Consider the following 17403-nt stretch of genomic DNA (forward strand, 5'->3'; position numbering starts at 1 on the left):
ATATCAAGGCAGGTCCCTGCCCCAAGGAGTAGCCAATATAAGCTCACATTGTTACACAATGAGGCTGTTCCCATGGGCAGCCCAGCCTTGATTTGGCTGTCCGTGTGCCCGAGCCCGATTCCCGCTGCCTTGGCCCCAACTCCAGGAATTTACCCCAGGCTTTAATCTGGGTTTAAGGGCGCAAGTACATCCTTAACCCCAGCTTTGGGGTCATTTTTAACTGCTGTGTTCAGCCTGGTTCTCCAGGGTTTTTAACTGTTTAAATGTTTAGCGGTTAATGAGTGTTATGCTGTCTTTATAGTTTCAATTTTAATTGTTAATTGATTTTAATTGTTTTTACTTTGATAGAAACCACCCTGAGCCAATTTTGGAAGGGCGGTATATAAATCAAATGAATAAATAAAATAAATAGTACATTTATTATTATTTGTGCAGGCAGCCCACGTAGACATAGAGCCGGTGGCCAGAGTGTCCAGCTGAGGGAGGATCTCTCAATGCACCATGCTGCTGGCACTGTGCATTGTGGGATGCTGGAGAACTTCCTCCTCCAGCTCCAGCTAGTGGCAAAACAAACTGGGGAGGGTTGATCATGTTCAGGGAGGCCGGCAGGAGCCTGCCTCCCCACCAGCCCTCCCCCGACCGGCATTGTGCATGACCTCACTGGGGATGGGTGATGGGTATGACCTCAATGGGTGATGGGTGTGCACGACCTCACATAGGGATGGGGGCTGTAGCTCAGTGGTAGAGCATTTGCTTGGCATGCAAAAGGTCCCAGGTTCAATCCTTGTAGAATCTGCAGGTAGGGCAGGGAAAGACTCCTGCCCGGAATCTTGGAGAGCCGCTGCCAGTCAGTGTTGACAGTACTGAACTAGATAGACCAATAGTCTGACTCAGTGGATAGCAGTATCCTATGTTACACGGACAGCATCTGAGTACTGGAGAATTGAACCATAGAAGTTTAACATGGAAACCCTCCAAGCTCCCTTCTAACCCAACCCTCTGCTCAGTGCAGGAATTTGGTACAGCATTCCTGACCGACAGCTGTCCAGCCTGTGTTTGGCAACTCCTCGAGGAACAGAATCAGATGGTGCTAGACAAAGGAAGAAAAATCATCAGCATAAATGATGATTTTCAGGAAGACCCTCAAGACTCTCTTGTTCTCGCAAGCTTTAAATTAGAATTAATTTTTACAATTTTAATTTGTTTTATACTATTGTTTGTTCCGTGCATTTTAATCTGATTTTTAATCTGATTTTGTACACCGCCTAGAGATGTACATATCAGGCGGAATAAAAACATGATAAATAAATAAAAACAATGGGATCACAAAGCAAAAATATTCTATCAAGCTAGGAGGCGGAAGTATTCCAACAGAGAAAGATAACACATAAGGGCAGAAAATTAGCATGTTCAGAATTCAGGATACTGGGATATATTAGAAACCCTAGTAAAAGAAACGTACGTTTTCCCAGGAGATCTTTTCAGCCAGAAGAGGTCATCACTTGTAATCCCATACTCCAATGCCCCTGAAATCTAAACAAGAAATGTGCAAAAATTACCAATGAATCCTCAAATGACTTTAGCTGCTGTGGTCATTCTGCAGGAAGAATGCCTTTGGGCTTTATGAGCCATATCAACACAGACTCCAGTTTTCCACAATATTAAAAAACAACAACAACAAAGATGCATATTTCCCCCTTTCTTTACAGTTAAAGTTTTTAACTGTAAAGAAAGTTAAGAACTTTCTTTACGCGATGCACATTTTAACCTCACGCTGCACTTCTCATGATGATCATTGGTTAAGAGGGAAAAATAAGACAAAGCGTCTCCGGCTTGAACTAACACTCGCAGCTCCAGCTGTCTTTAATGGAAAACACATTCTGCAGATTACATGGTGTGAATACACTGAGGGATTCCTCTAACCTTACCAATTAAGTTCAGTGCAGGTATAATTCTGGCTCCTTGAAAAACAGAGCCTGCACATCCTAGCTCCAGACAGTCTTGGAGGAAACTGATTATCTAGACCCATTTCAAGCTGGTTTCCAGGCGGGCTACGGGGTGGAGACTGCTTGGCCTGACAGATGATTGGCAGCTTTCGATACTAGCGACCAGAGTATCCTTCTGGAGCATCTGAAGGGCTTGGGAGTGGGAGGCACTGCTTTGCAGTGGTGCTACATCTACCTTTCAGGCAGATCCCAGATGGTGTCGCTTGGAAACTGTTGCTCTTCAAAAGGTGAATTTTTATATGGCTTCCCTCAGGGCTCCATACTGTCTCCAATGCTTTTTAACATCTACATAAAACCGCTGGGAGAAATCATCAGGAGATTTGGTGCAGAGTGTTATCAGTATGCTGATGACACCCAAATCTATTTCTCTATGTCAACATCATCAGGTGAAGGCATAACCTCCCTAAATGCCTGCCCGGAGGCGGTGATGGGCTGGATGAGGGATAACAAACTGAGATGGAATCCAGATAAGACGGGGGTACTTATTGTGCAGGGTTGGAACTCAGGAGAAAATTTTGATCTGACGGTTCTGAATGGGGTCACACTTCCCCAGAAGGAACAGGTACATGGTTTATTATTTTATTTTATTTATCAAATTTGTAGATTGCCCCAAGTTTCCATCTCTGATTGGTTTACAACAACATAAAACAAATTAAAAGAAAACCTAAAAACAATTTAAAACCACAATCAAGTTAAATGGAAGTTTGGGGCAGTCTACAAATTAGATAGATAGATAAGGATCTAGTCTTAGGGATGTGTGCTAACCCTTTCTCCTCCCCTTTGCAGTTCAGAGTTTAAGATTACAATTGCACTGATGTTAACCATGGCTAACACCAACTAGGGTTCCCTGACTAAGATGGGTTTAAAATAGGCTTGCAGACCCTGGTTAACAGCAAGCTTGATTAGTGTGAATCAGTATTAACCATGATGTAGCACTACATTTGCATCAAGGATAATACTAACCATGCTTCAGTTTAAACCAGAGTTTGAAACTGGGGTTTGAAGCTGGTTTGTCTACCTAAGAATAATTGGGTGGGGAATGGATTTGAATTTACCTTTGCAGGATATTTAGGTTGTCTTGGTTAACAGTGAGCCTGGTTAATGTTAATCAGTTTTAGCATACTGTAGCATTACATCTAACCATGATTTATTTTAAATCAGAGTTTGAAAGTGGGTTTGAAACCCACTTTCAGAGTTTGAAGCTGGTTTGCCTACCCTAAGAATAATTGGGGGGAAAGGATTTGCACTTACATTTGCAGGATATTTGGGCCTCCCACCAGTGGCAAGGACTATGTTTTCTGCTGTGAGCAAGGTCTGGAAATAAAAAAAGCCAAAGAAATTAAGAACAGATATTTAAAGGAAGAACTCTAGAAAGCCTGCCTGTGTGCAGGCAAATCTATATTTAAAATGCAGATCTCCAACATTATTTCATTTCATTTGCACAACCATAAAAAATAATAATTAAAAACCTCGTGGAATGGTACTATACTAGATGCCCAGAAAGAACGATCCACTTTAGGAAGTTGCCCTACACAACTTCCTGCACAAGTCAGGAAAGCTATATTTGGGACCAAACACAGTGCAAAGTGCATTTTTTGCCTCTAAAATCCTCCACCCCCAAATGATGGTTTCACCTTACTTCATGGTGGGGCCAGCTGTATGATGGTACATTAAAGAGGTAAAGGTTTTAAGCATTATTCAAACAAGGCCTGCAAAGTAAAGCTCTCAGTTGATGCAGGCCAGCAGCAAATGGGATGAATATTTCCGGCACCAGAAAGTGTATCAAAACCGTACCTCTTTTCCTGACTTTGTCGACCCACGGATCGTATGCGAGTCCACAAAACTGCCTTTCAGGTTGAAGTACTTCACTTTCCTATTTGCAGAAAAATTAAGAATAGTTATGCTGCTCTAACGAACACCATCAGACTCCGACGTCTGATTACTCATACATCCTGCTGTGTTCAATGGGCCTTACTTCCTAATACAGGGGTTCTTGAACACGGGTCCCTGGATGTTGGACTACAGCTTCCATCATCCCCAGTCGTAATGGCCAAAGGGAGGATGGGAGTTGTAGTCATGTAGACTACATGTAGTCATGTAGTCATGGGACTCATGTTTAAGAAGTCCTGTACTGGAGAATGCATTTAGGACTGCAGAGTCATTAGCAGTGTTCCCTCTAACAGGGATTCCCAGATGTTGACTACAACTCCCAGAATCCCCAACTGCAATGGCTTTTGCTTGGGGATTCTGGGAGTTGTAGTCCACAACAGCTGGGAATCCTTGTTAGAGGGAACACTGGTCATCATTCACATTTATATCCCTTTTGCTTCCTCCAAGAAGCTCAGAGCAGCTTACATAGGGGAGGATTGCTGGTCTTATGATAGCGAGCATGAATGGTCCCCATTGCTAAGCAGGGACTGGCTTGGTTTGCATTTCAATGGGAGACTACATGTGAGCACTGTAAGATATTCCCTTTAGGGGATGGGGTCGTAGTTCAGCGAAAATGCAGAAGGTCTGAGGTTCATCCGTGGCATCTCCAGGTAGGGCTGGGAGAGATTCTTGCCTGAAACCTTGGAGATCTGCTGCCAGTCACTGTTGACAACACTGAGCTAGATAGACCCTTGGTCTGACTCGGTATAAGGCGGCTTCCTGTGTTCCTACATGGGACATCCCATTTTGTCCCCAAAACAACCCTGCGAGGAAGGCTAGGGTGAGCGAGAGAGATCAGCTGGCCCAAGGTGACCCAGTGAGCTTTATGGATGACAAGAGATTTAGACCCGAGTCTCCCCAGCTGAAGTTCTGCTCCCTAACCTACACTAACACTACACTAACACTACACTGTAATCAACTGCATGTGCCTTAAATGTTACAGTATCTAAAATACTGAGATAGGAAATGGGAGAGAAACACCACAAGAAGCAGCAGCAAGACTGCCAGCATTTCGAGGTGTGATTTCTGTGTGTGCTTGAGACCGATCTTCTAATCTGAGTTCATAATTTGGCCTTCAGGAGAGCCCTTAAAACCTATTTGTTTGGCCTGGCCTTCCAGGGTTTTTAAACCGTAAAGGTTCGGCCTGGTTTTCCAAACATTTACAAAATGTTTTAATTGCTTTAATAATGGTTTTATGTTGTTCCTGCAGTTTTTGATTTTAATAGTTAATTGATTTTAGTTTGTTTTAATGTAAACCGCCCTGAGCCATTCTGGGAAGGGCAGTATAGAAATCAATCAATCAAATAAATAAATACTCCATAATTTTATAGTACAGTTTTTACAGATGCTTCCTTAGAAGAAAGCCCCACTGATTTCACTGGGGCTTACTCCCAGCTACCTATATATACCGAGGATTGCAATCTTAATCTAGTTGTATAGCTGTGTGCAAAATCTCTAAACGAGAGAGATTTTCTTTTGTTTGTCGTTACAACCCCCACACAGCATCCATGTAGACACCTACCCGTTTCTATTCAGCTTTGGAGAAAAGAGAATAAAGGAATGTGACATTTTAATGAAGGGGTGCAGGGAGGAATCCTCTGGTGTTTACATCTCAACAGGAGGAATGCCATTAGTTCTACAAGGCATCTAAAAACTGATTAGAGAGAAAAAACAGAGTGCCTTCTTCTGCATGATCCCCATTGTATGTTAAGGTCATCTGAGGAGGTTGGTCTCCAGTTACCACCAGTACGTCTGGTGGCGACTCAGAGGCGGGCTTTCTCTGTAGCTGCTCCCTGCTTGTGGAATGCACTGCCGGCAGAAATCCGTAATCTGAATTCATTATTGGCCTTCAGGAGAGCCCTCAAAACCTATCTGTTTGGCCTGGCCTTCTGGGGTTGTTGTTGCAAATTGTTGTAAATGCTTTTAATCTGCTATAACCTGGCTTTTCAGGGTTTTAAAACGGTGTTGAATGTTTTAATTGTTAATTGTTTTATGGTGTTTTATAGTCTCTGTTTTTAACTGTTAATTGATTTGAATTGTTTTGTTTTAATGTAAACTGCCCTGAGCCATTTTTGGAAGGGTGGTATAGAAATTAGATAGATAGATAGATAGATGAGGAGGAAAACCACTCTGAGCGTTTTTTGGAAGGGCGGCATATAAATCAAATAAAATTTTAAAAGGCTGCATTTACTTGTCCTGTAGCTGCACTCGGTGTCCCCAGTTCAAGGATTTAACATGATTCTGAACAGCTTTTGCCATCGTGGACCTGGGGGAAAAGACGACATCAGATATCACAGCCATCTAGCTACATAATCTGCATTCACAGGACAAAGAGCATTCCTTTTTTTCTTTGCACTTGTCTCTGTTGAATGTCACTGTGTGCGCCTCAGCCCAGATTTCAGTTCCATCAAGACCACTTTGAAGTGGCATTTCTCTCTTCTGAGATGTCAGCTATTCCACCTGTCTCCTGCTTTGTGTCATCTGCAAATGTGACAAGGATTCCCTCCCCTCCTTCGCCTGAGTCACTGATAAAAACGTTGGAGAGAACAGCAAGTGGCATCCAAAACCTCTCTCCAGTCTGATGTGGAGACACTGATTTGGACTGTTTGAGTACCGTTTCCTAACGAGTTAATATCAAAAAATCTGTGAGCGCGTGCATGTGCACACGCTTTAGAAGGAACACTGGCCAGGCGTAGTAGCCATGGGTAAGCCTGTCCTCCATGGATTCGCTAAGCCCCTTTTAAAGCCATCCAAGCTAGTGGCCATCACCACATCTCACGGTGGAGAATTCCATACATTAAAGAAGTGTGGCCTTTCTTTTAAATTGCATACAGACAGAACACAAAACAGACAGATAGGAGTTCCACGTTACCAGTCATGGTTCACAGGATGAGACACGTGCCAGCCATAACGTTGGGCATCCTTGAGGGAACTCCCCAGAAGAGCTGCTTGGTGCATCAGCTTTTTAGGAATGCAGCCAACATTTACACATGTACCACCAAGTCCCCACTTGGTTCCTACAGAAAACAGAGAAATATTGCCACATTCATTCATTCATTCATTCATCCAGCCCGCTTTGAAACACCTATCCTATCTATGGGAACTAGCTTGCTCAATTTTAATGGGCCCTGTCTCAGAGCATGTGGCGGTTGATAACCCAGTGTTTGAGGACAAACTCCCTAAACTGAGGAAAAACACCAAGGGGAACTACCTGTTCTGTTCTCTGCTCATAACATGCACAGGAACTGGTATGTTGATGAAACAGTTACACGACTGAAAATCAGGAGCATGCTTTCCTAGCCAGGCTGGGAACTTCTCCCACCCAGCTGATGGTTGAGCAAGCCTTCGGTAGAGCTGGAAGAGTGAACTACATCAATGGCATAGCACTTGAGTAGCTGGACACGGATGTGCATCTCTGCACAAATCAGAGTGAGCGAGTACGTGGGGATCAGAGCACACACTGGTACGATTTTAGGGTCAAGGAGTTATTATATCATTAAGAATATTTATATACGGTACAGGCGATCCCCGTTATTCGCGGGGGTTCCATTCCCACAGATCACCGCGGGTAACAAAACCACTGATAACGGTGCACTGGTTCAATGGCGATGGTGTGTGTGGTTAGATTCTTGGAGGCTGGAAACCCCTAGTAAAAACGGGCAAAAGGGGTGCGTGTGTGAAATTGAAGTAAAGTGCCCTACCTCTAAGATCATTTCCGGCCGCCTTTAAACTGCGGATACATGAAAATTGACCATTTGTTTTCAGTGTATGCAGAGGTTGGGTGTTGATTACCCGACTGCGGATACGGGAGATCGCGGATCCGCAGATAACAAGGTTTACCTGTACCACTTAACAGCAGCAACAGATGTTAAGTACTTTACACAGCACAAGGAACAAGAAAACAGTTTCTTGTCCCCAAAGAGCTCACCACATTAAAAAGAAACGAAAGGGAGGCACGATAAAATTGGATGATTTCTTACCTTTAGGAGAAGGATCCACATAATCTAATACAGCTACCTTCTTTCCAAACTGGGACGCTTGAAAAATAAGAGACCACAGATATTTAAGGAATGATTGTTATGCACAAAGAGGCATCCTCTGGACTCTGAATAACTAGTCATGACTAGTGTTCTCTCTAATATTTTTTCCATCTCGGTGCAGAATGAGTTTTGTTCTGGGTGGCAGTATCAAAGCAGTGTGAAACTGAGCGGGATCTAAAATTAACTGAGTGGACATCAAAATACGTGTGAGTGTGTGCACACGCCTTAGAGGGAACACTAGTCATGACTAACCTATTGACTAGTTAATGGTGTTTAATCATGACTAACTAATCTGGAGGCTGCTATATATTTATATATGTTTGGGTGTTTTTTTAGCGTATCCATATCCCCTTAAGGCTTCTGGAGTATTATTAATGGTTTACAGACAGATGCTGTGCTAAAGAATTAAGCATACCATATTTACCCCAACCAAAGATGACTCTGAATTTAAGACGACCCCCTTAAAAAGTAGAAGTTAAATACAGGTTATACCTATGTTTACTTGAAAGAAACAAGACTTTGAATTTAAGACAACTTCCTGGTTTCTAATACCAAAAAAACTTGGAAAAAACCTAGTCTTAGATTCAAATAAACACAGAGAAAAACACAAAGACAGCTAAATTTGCAGCACAAAGATGGGCAGCCCACTGAATGAGTCATTTAAAGAGACAAACCTTCTTTTGCACACGCAAGGCCACCCGATCCTCCTCCAATGACCAGGAGATCATACTCACTTTTCCCTACAAGGGAGGGAAAACAAAACACAGAAACAGTCAAGAATGAGATGAATGAAAGAAGTCCCTGGAGCACTTTTCTTGATATATAGTCACCGTATCTCTAAAAAGGACATTGTAGAGCTGGAAAAGGTGCAGATGCAGGTAACCGCTCTGGGCTCCTTGGAGGAAAAGCAGAATGTAAAGGTAAATAAATAAATAAATAAAACAAATAAATATCCAGGATGATCAGAGGCCTGGAGCACTTCCTTATGAGACAAGGCTACAATATCTGGGGCTTTCTAGTTTAGCAAATATGGTGACTAAGGGGAGACATGATATTGGTCTATGAAATCATGCAGGGTGGGAGAAAGTGGAGAGAATTTTTTCTCCCTGTCATTTCCTTTTTCTGCGACCAGTGGTCTGACTCAGTATGAGGTGGCTTCTTATGTTTCAGAGTAAATTTTATATAACTTTTTGTTTTTATTATTGTAAAGTGGGGATGTGCAGAACCGGTTCGATTGCGAACTGGACTGCTGCGAACTGGGCTGGTTTGATCGTAAACCAATTTGAACCAGTTTGAGCTGGTTCTTTGAACCAACGGGCCCAGCTGATTGGTTTGACTGAACTGGTTCAGATACCCACGGTCTAGTTCAAATTTGGTCCAAACCTCACCAACCAGTCCATGCACATCCTACTGTAAACCACTTTAGGTGTCTTGGTCAAGGCAGACAGGCAGTATACAAATGCAACAAACAGCATTCTTAAATCATAGACTTCACAGAGTTATTTTTCCATTTTATGGGCTCCTAAACAGCAGACTGCACCTACGTACATCACAAGGGTGTTTATAATGAGACGGTTTTGCTGCAGAAGTCTGTTGCAATAGCAGGAAAGACCATCTTAGCATTTATCATGATCCCTCAGGCAGAATTAGTAAGGACAGCACACAGAAGCCACAAGCAAGGAAATTTAATATTCCAAGCCAAGACAAATGGAAGTCACTGAGTGCCTGGATTTCCAAATCCAGCACCCAGAAGGAGAACTTGTGCAATCATGAGAGAAAACATTTTAAAATGGGTTCTTGTAACCACTGTGAGCCCAGCGTTCTTTAAATATTTATTTATACATATTAAGAGCTTCCCCTTGGCATGTTCTTGAAAATCTGGTCCAGTTGCAGATTGCAGGTTAAACACAACAGGCCTTAAAACCGAGGGGGAAATTGGCAACCTCCGGATTGTTCAACAAGCAAACTGCGAAAGAATTGCACAGTCCAGCAACTATTTTACACATATCAAAGCTGGCGGGCCACATGACCAAAATAGAATGCACAAGGGGGTATTTCCTATTCTTTCTCGGCTAACACAACGGGTGCCAAAATCCAGACAGCCTTTCTTTCCCTCTTCACACCACCATTCATCTCAGACAACCAGGAAACGTAAGAGTCTGCAACTTCTCCTCCCGCTTTCAAACCAGACAGGGATCCTTCCACCTGGAGCTTCTGCCAGCAGGCACAAAGGTAAGGGAGATTCACCCTTGTTTGAATATTCCCAGGTTATGGGGTTGGGATGGGCCAGCTCAATGATGGAGAAATTAGTTAAGGTACCATTCTTGGTAGTCACCTTAAGTGGCACAGTGGGGAAATGCTTGACTAACAAGCAGAAGGTTGCTGGTTCGAATCCCCGCTGGTATGTTCCCCAGACAATGGGAAACACCCTTTATAGGGCAGCAGCAATATAGGAAGATGCTGAAAGGCATCATCTCATACTGCGCGGGAGGAGGCAATGGGAAACCCCTCCTGTATTCTGCCAAAGACAACCACAGGGCTCTGTGGGCACCAGGAGTCAACACCGACACAATGGCACACTTTACTTTACCATTCTTGCGGGGGGGGGGGGAGCTCTTGTTAATTTCATTGGGGCTTGCACAAGATAACTCCCCTTAAAGCCCAATCCTACCTATATTATCAGAGTAAAGAAACCAACAGTTACAGAGGCTTCATCATATAATTGGTGGCAGCAAAGATATAAGTACACTTATCCAAGCCATAGGAAGCTGCCATATACTGAGTCAGGCCATTGATCTATCTAGCACAGTATTGTCTACACAGACTGGCAGCAGCTTCTCCAAGGTTGCAGGCAGGAGTCTCTCCCAGGCCTGTCTGGAGATGTCAGGGAGGAACTTGGAACCTTCTGCTTGCAAGCAGAGTGGTGCTCTTCCCAGAGCGGCCACATTCTCCTAAAGGGAATACCTTACAGCGCTCACACATGTAGTCTCCCATTCAAATGCAAACCAGGGTGGACCCTGCTTAGCAAAGGGGCAATTCATGTTTGCATGCTTCAGCAGTGGGGAAATGCTTGACTAACAAGCAGAAGGTTGCCAGTTCGAATCCCCGCTGGTACTATATCGGGCAGCAGCAATATAGGAAAATGCTGAAAGGCATCATCTCATATTGCACAGGACAAGGCAATGGTAAACCCCTCCTGTATTCTACCTAAGATAACCACAGGGCTCTGTGGGCACCAGGAGTTGAAAACTGATTTGACGGCACACTTTACCTTTACCTAAAAGCTGCCTAGGGAGCAAGAGGTTGGTTCGAATCCCCACTGCTATGTTCCCCAGACTATGGGAAACACCTATATTGGGCAGCAGCCGATGTAGGAAGATGCTGAAAGGCATCATCTCATACTGTGCGGGAGGAGGTAATGGTAAACCCCTCCTGTATTCTACCAAGGACAAGCACAGGACTCTGTGGTCACTGACTCGACGGCACATTTTTACCTTGTCCACATGACCAGCTCTCCACCCACACTGGCAGGAATAAATAGTAAGGGTGAATCTTTCCCCAGTGATGCTTGTAATGAACTGTCATCTGGTCAGACCCACAGGGGGCGGGGGGCTGGGATGGACCTCCTACCAAATTCTTCTCTAGCTCCTCCCCTTTTAAAATCACAAACAGATAATCTTTAAATACCTGAATGTTGCTTGCACTTTTGACGGACGGGGGGCCAGATAAGCTCCCCCCCACTTTTTTGGCACCCCTCCCTAGACTTTTAGGCTGGTTACAGGCCTGCACCTGCTCAGCTGGGGTGAAGAAGAATTCGGTTTAAGGTAACAAGCAAGGAAATTCAGGGAAATGGGACACCCCACCTTAAGGCAACAAGGGAGAATAGTGTGTGGAATATTTAAATAAAATAAAGGTGTCGATGCTTATTACAGGCATTGTCTGGGCTAAAAATTTCATTATATTGGAAATCGATCCTAAATTTGACAGGATTTATGCATGATTATAATGAATATGACAAATATCTATACACTGCTTTTAAACAAAAGTTCCCAAAGCGGTTTTGCTACATAAAACACTTGGAGAACCTTGGGTTGAAAAGTGGCATATAAATAGTAGTTTTTATACAGAAGTAAGAATTTGAAGAAAGACAGAAAAAGTATTGACACTTTTGAACTCGGGTGCTGGAGAAGACTTTTGAGAAGACCATGGACAGCTAGGAAAATGAACCAATGGATCATAGAACAGATTAATCCAGGATTTTCACTCGAGGCACAAATGACCCAGCTCAAACTATCCTACTTTGGACACATAATGCAAAGACCCAGCTCCCTTGAGAAGTCCATAATGCTGGGAAACGTTGAAGGCAAGAGAAGAAGAGGACGACCAGCAGCAAGGTGGATGGACTCGATGGCGACAGCAATGAAGGCACCACGGAGAGACCTTCAAGGCCAAGTGGAAGACAGGTCATCCTGGAGAGAATCTATCCGTGTGGTCGCTAAGAGGTGACACCGATTTGATCAATAAATCAAGCCCCACAATCTTCAATGGAGCTTACTTCCCAGTAAGTCTGTTTAGTATTTCAACCAAGAGCCTGGACACACTTGGTTGGAAGTAAGACCAGTGTTCTCATTTTTTTCATCTGTGTGCGGAATGAGTTTGGTCCTGGGTGGCAGTATCATGGCAGTGTGCGCGCATGTGCTTTCAGAGTGGGGCCTCCCTGATTCAACCTGAGCGGGATCTAAAATCCACTGAGCGGACATCAGAAAATGTGTGATGAGCGTATGCACATGCGCACGCCTTAGAGGGCACAGTGAGTAAGACAGTGGGGCTTGCTGCTTCCAAGTAGACCTGCATGCTAGTCATGGACCAGGAATTGTGGCCAGTCTTTTAAGCCTTGTTTTTGATGCAACAGGCAGACACAGCTGCCCTTGGGCACTCCTTAATTAGTCAGTGCTTGCAACGAATCTCATCCCACATTTTGCATGTGTCTGTTTCTATTCCCGAGGCAGGAAGAAGCTGGTCACAGGTAGCAACTCAGCAAAACAGACCTGTGTGTACATGTGGAGGTGATGAGCAGGGTTACCTGCAAGAGGGGTACATCGAAAAGCAGGCTGGAAAGTCCGGGGCATGCAGGTCCCATTCATTAAGTGTCAAGTCTGATTGCAACTCTTCTTGCAGATTCTTCCCCCGCACCAGTAATTTTTCACAAGACCATTAGCATCTCCAGGACGGCTTCCAGATTGCTGACTCCCTGGAGACTCCCAGAGCAATCCTGCTGCAGACCTCTCCTAGATGTAGGGTTAGCTTCACTCCTGTGCATTTTCGCAACCTACCCCCACACAGGCAAAGAGCTCCCAGACCGACAATCCGCGCAAAAAAGACGCTGGGGCTTCACCTGTGGGACGCCTGCCTGACATGCATGCATGCTCCCCTTAAAAGCACAGCGCAGCTCCGCCAGGAGGAATAAAGGCCCCGTTTCGAAATCACCTCCGGTATTCTGCCGAAGGGGGAGCCAAAGGGCTGAGCCCCCCCAGCCCCCGCCACCCGGGGAGCCGGTTCCCACCGCGTACCTGAGAGGGCCCGCACCGTACGGCAGAGCCAGGGCCCGCGGCGGAAGCACCGGGGTGCCCGCCAGAGCGCCGCCATGTTGTACGGCAAAGGCGACGGAGGCCGCCGAGCTGGGCGGGAGGACCCCTACCACGCGGCCGCCTCCGCGCGTGAGCCGGGGCTGCCCGAGCCAGTGCCTGATGGCTGACGCTTCCTCCGCAGCCCCTCGTGAGGGTCGCGTGGAGGGTGAAGCTGCCGCCCGGGAGACGGGGAGGTGCCCCCGGTAAATGGGTGAGTGAGAGGGAGGAGCCCTGGTGGAGACTGCCACGGGGAGGCGGGGCAGCCCCGTGGGTGGGGCCGGTGGGGGGACCAAGGGAGGAGGCTGCCTGTTCCTCGGGCAGGCTGGCCTCCAACAGGTGCAGCTTGAGGCTGGGGAAGCTGCACCTGGGAAATGCCTGCCTTTGTATATTATTTATTATTCTTTACCGTCAAGTCATCGCTTCTTTCTTTCTATGCCACTTTACTTGCATTTGCTTATTTGCCACTTTACTTGCATTTGCTTTCCTATGCATTTACTTCTATGCCACTCATGGTTCCTTCCTGTACCGCAGGCAGGCCTTCAACTGGTGCAGCTTGATTCTGGGGCGGGAAAAAGCTGCATCTGGGAAATGCCTGCCTTTGCATTATTATTATTATTATTATTATTATTATTATTATTATTATTATTATTATTATTTTACCGTCAGATCTCCTTTTCCTTTCTTTTCCTTCCCTTCCATGAATGGCTCCTTCCTGCACATCAGGCTGGTCTGCAACTGGAGCAGCTTGAGGCTGGGACGGGGTGGAGAAGCTGCACCCGGGAAATAATACAGATCTGCTTGTGTATTGCTATTCTATAGTATCGGACACCAAACTATTTTATGCTACGAATGGCTGTTTTGCTAGTTAATAAAAATACAGTATGCTATCAAAACAGGGAGAAGAAGAAACCAGGCTGTTGCCTTCTTTCTTGGCAGGGCTCTGATAGGCAGGCCTTCAACAGGTGCATCAGGTTTCCTTGGTATTGATAGCAGCAAATGGAGGGGGGAGAAACTGCATTTTGGGGTGTGTCTGCTTTGTATTGTTATGCTTTGTATTATTGTGTTCTTACAATGTTTATACTATTCATTACTATTTATTTTACTATGCCAGTGTAAACAAAATGCAAAAGAATGTCAAAATAGGGGAAGGTGTAAAGGTTGCCACATTCTTTCCTAGTTGGTCTCCTGTGCCTTTGAGAGACATTCAGCAAGTGTGACTTTCCTTGGTTGGTACCCATAGCACTGGGTGGGGGAGAGCTTTGGCAACTTTTGTTGAAAATCGGTATATAAATATCTTTTGTATTCACATTGTACCTAGTGACTTATTAAGTTATTATTAATAGGTGACTTATTAAGTTATTATTAATAGGTGACTTATTAAGTTATTATTAATAGGTGACTTATTAAGTTATTATTAATAGGTGACTTATTAAGTTATTATTAATAGGTGACTTATTAAGTTATTATTAATAGGTGACTTATTAAGTTATTATTAATAGGTGACTTATTTATTAAGTTATTAATTCCCTACCCCCAACCCATAGGTTTGCCTCCTTTTTTGCTCAACAGGAGCCCTGCCAGACAGCAATTTTACTTTGGAGGGGCAGGTATGTGTTCACATATCGTCTAGATTTGCATCAAAATCCCTGCATGCTATCGGGGAGCACTCCACACACGTTTTGGGTTTTTCATTTCACATTGGAGCTTAGCTCAGTTTATGTCCAGGGTAAAAAAAATCCACTTTTTTTGCATTGGGTTTTTGGGCAAATTCGAAACATCTGAAATGCTCTGTAACTTGCAGTATTTCGCTGCTCTTAATCTAATATCTAATAGTAAATCTAATCTAATAGTAAAGCCTGCTGTCTGGGAAAGGCCCAGGGCTCTTGTGACAGACATTCAACAGATTCAGCTTTCCTTGGCATGGGTGGGAAAGTACCCTTGATGAAAGTCTGTTTCTCAAGCATCTGTTTAAGGACAGAGGAGCCCTGACAGGTAGAAAAGTTGGCAAACAAGCAGTAGAAAAGGGGACACAGTTGGTGAGAAATGTGTTGTGCGTACATAGCGTACTCCACTTTGAACGTTTGGGAAAGCGGCTTATAAGTATTTTAAGTAAATAACCATGGATCTGGCTAGCTTTTAAGAAAGCCATAGAAGAGAAAGCAAAGATTTCTTCATACTTAAACTCGCAGGAATGTTGCTGTGAACGCCCCATCAGTGGCATGGACTCCAGAAAGACTAGGGCCTCTGAGAATAATGTTTATGGCTGTTGGAAGTGTAGGTTCCCCTTGATGCAAACTGCAGGTTGGCAATCCTAGAACAGGATAGTGGCATTGGGGGCATCCGTGTTTCCAAAACTTGAGCGCCGAGATGCGAAGCAATGCCCAGATGCTGGTCTCCTCTTTCGTTGTGGTGGTCTTCTTCTTCCTTCCCTTCCTGGGATGCTGGAAATTGACACTCAAGGTTCCATTTGCCCCTCTCTCAGTTGGCGTTCTTCATGGTAAGACCTGGCAGGCAGTGATGGTCATCAAAGCGAAATACCGCTCCCTGACTAATTATTTATTGGGCCTGCATGAACTTTCGGCCCAAGCTGAATACTCTGCACGGTCCCCCTAGCATCATGCAGACGTGGCCATTCTCACCATTCAGTGCTGAGCTTTGCCCAGGACTGGGGCAGGGGGGGGTCCTTCAAGGGCAGCAGACCCCTCTTGAGCCCCTGAACCATTTTGGGAAAGGCTGGGAAGTGTAGCCCTTCTTACTGCGTTGACCAAGCAGTTTACTAGGGGTCATCCCATGAAACTGAAAGTTGGGGAATTTAGGACCTACAAGAGGAAGTCCTTTTTCACACAGCACGTCATTAATCTATGGGATTCTTTGCCATGGGATGTGGTGGTGACCACCAGCTTGGATGGCTTGAAAAGGGGCTTAGACAAATTCATGGAGGACAGGTCTATCAATGGCTACTAGTCTGGTGGCTGTGGGCCACCTCCAGCCTCTGAGGCAAGATGCCTCTCAATACCAGTTGCAGGGGAGCAACAGCAGGAGAGAGGGCAGGTCCTCAGCTTTTGTCTGTGGGCTTCCCAGAGGCACCTGGCGGGCCACTGGGTGAAACAGGATGCTGGACTAGAGAGGCCTTGGGCCTGATCCATAAGGGCTGCTGTTATGTACCTGAATCCAAGACCAGGTCCCCGTCCCCCAGTTTTTTGATGTCAGAAACTAGGTAAAAAGGTAAAGTGTGCTGTCAGGTCGATTTGGACTCCTGGCTCCCACAGAGCCCAGTGGTTGTCTTTGGTAGAATACAGGAGGGGTTGACCATTGCCTCCTCCTGTGCAGTATGAGATGACGCCTTTCAGCATCTTCCTAGATCGCTGCTGCCCAATATAGTACCAGTGGGGATTCGAACTGGCAACTTTCTGCTTGTTATCAAGCATTTCCCCACTGCGCCACTTGCAGGTCATCTTAAATTCAAAGTCCTCCTTTTTGAGAAAATGCAGGTATAACCTGTATTGAACCCCAACTTTTTAAGGGAGTTGTCTTAAATTCAGGAATGTCTTGGATTCCAGTAAATTTGGTAGCAATCTCCTCCTGGAGCTGCCAAGGGAGAGCTCTGTCTGTCTGTCCGTCTGTCTGTCTGTCTGTCTCTCTCTCTCAAAGGGTTTTCCTAGAATGGAAAGGAGCCAAATTCTGTGCAGAGGTCAGTGCGGTTGGAAATGGCTCTGGTGCTGACGAGGTTTTTTTTTTCTTCCCCAAGTGGCCCATGCTTGAGAAATGCAGAACCTTGCTTCTCTGACTGTTAAGATGTGC

At 45.0% G+C, this 17403-nt stretch overlaps 2 protein-coding genes across 8 annotated transcripts in view; one reads left to right on the top strand and one right to left on the bottom strand.

The window, feature by feature from the left end:
• Positions 1-13667, bottom strand: part of TXNRD2 (thioredoxin reductase 2) — a 47551-nt gene extending 33884 nt beyond the window's left edge. For 2 of the 7 annotated variants that reach the window (XM_053279366.1, XM_053279364.1), the window contains exons 1-8: positions 13546-13667; positions 8650-8715; positions 7916-7972; positions 6808-6952; positions 6127-6201; positions 3801-3879; positions 3258-3320; positions 1463-1533 (exon numbers count right to left, since the gene is read on the bottom strand). In XM_053279366.1, the coding sequence (XP_053135341.1) occupies positions 1463-1533; positions 3258-3320; positions 3801-3879; positions 6127-6201; positions 6808-6952; positions 7916-7972; positions 8650-8715; positions 13546-13621 (632 nt within the window). In that variant the 5' untranslated portion in view covers positions 13622-13667. Of the gene's footprint in view, positions 1-1462; positions 1534-3257; positions 3321-3800; positions 3880-6126; positions 6202-6807; positions 6953-7915; positions 7973-8649; positions 8716-12274; positions 13008-13058; positions 13339-13545 lie in introns of those variants that run through there. The other 5 variants (XM_053279367.1, XM_053279365.1, XM_053279362.1 and 2 more) reach the window with 5 other exon arrangements.
• Positions 13668-13701: 34 nt separating this feature from the next.
• The window catches only part of COMT (catechol-O-methyltransferase), a 32844-nt gene continuing 29142 nt past the window's right edge, over positions 13702-17403 (top strand). Inside the window, exon 1 of the mRNA XM_053279381.1 lies at positions 13702-13813. The gene's annotated coding sequence lies outside the window, so the exon portion shown is untranslated. The remainder of the gene's footprint in view (positions 13814-17403) is intronic.

This window comes from Hemicordylus capensis, chromosome 15 (genome assembly GCF_027244095.1).
Source record: "Hemicordylus capensis ecotype Gifberg chromosome 15, rHemCap1.1.pri, whole genome shotgun sequence".
In the NCBI taxonomy this organism is placed as follows: Eukaryota; Metazoa; Chordata; class Lepidosauria; order Squamata; family Cordylidae; genus Hemicordylus; species Hemicordylus capensis.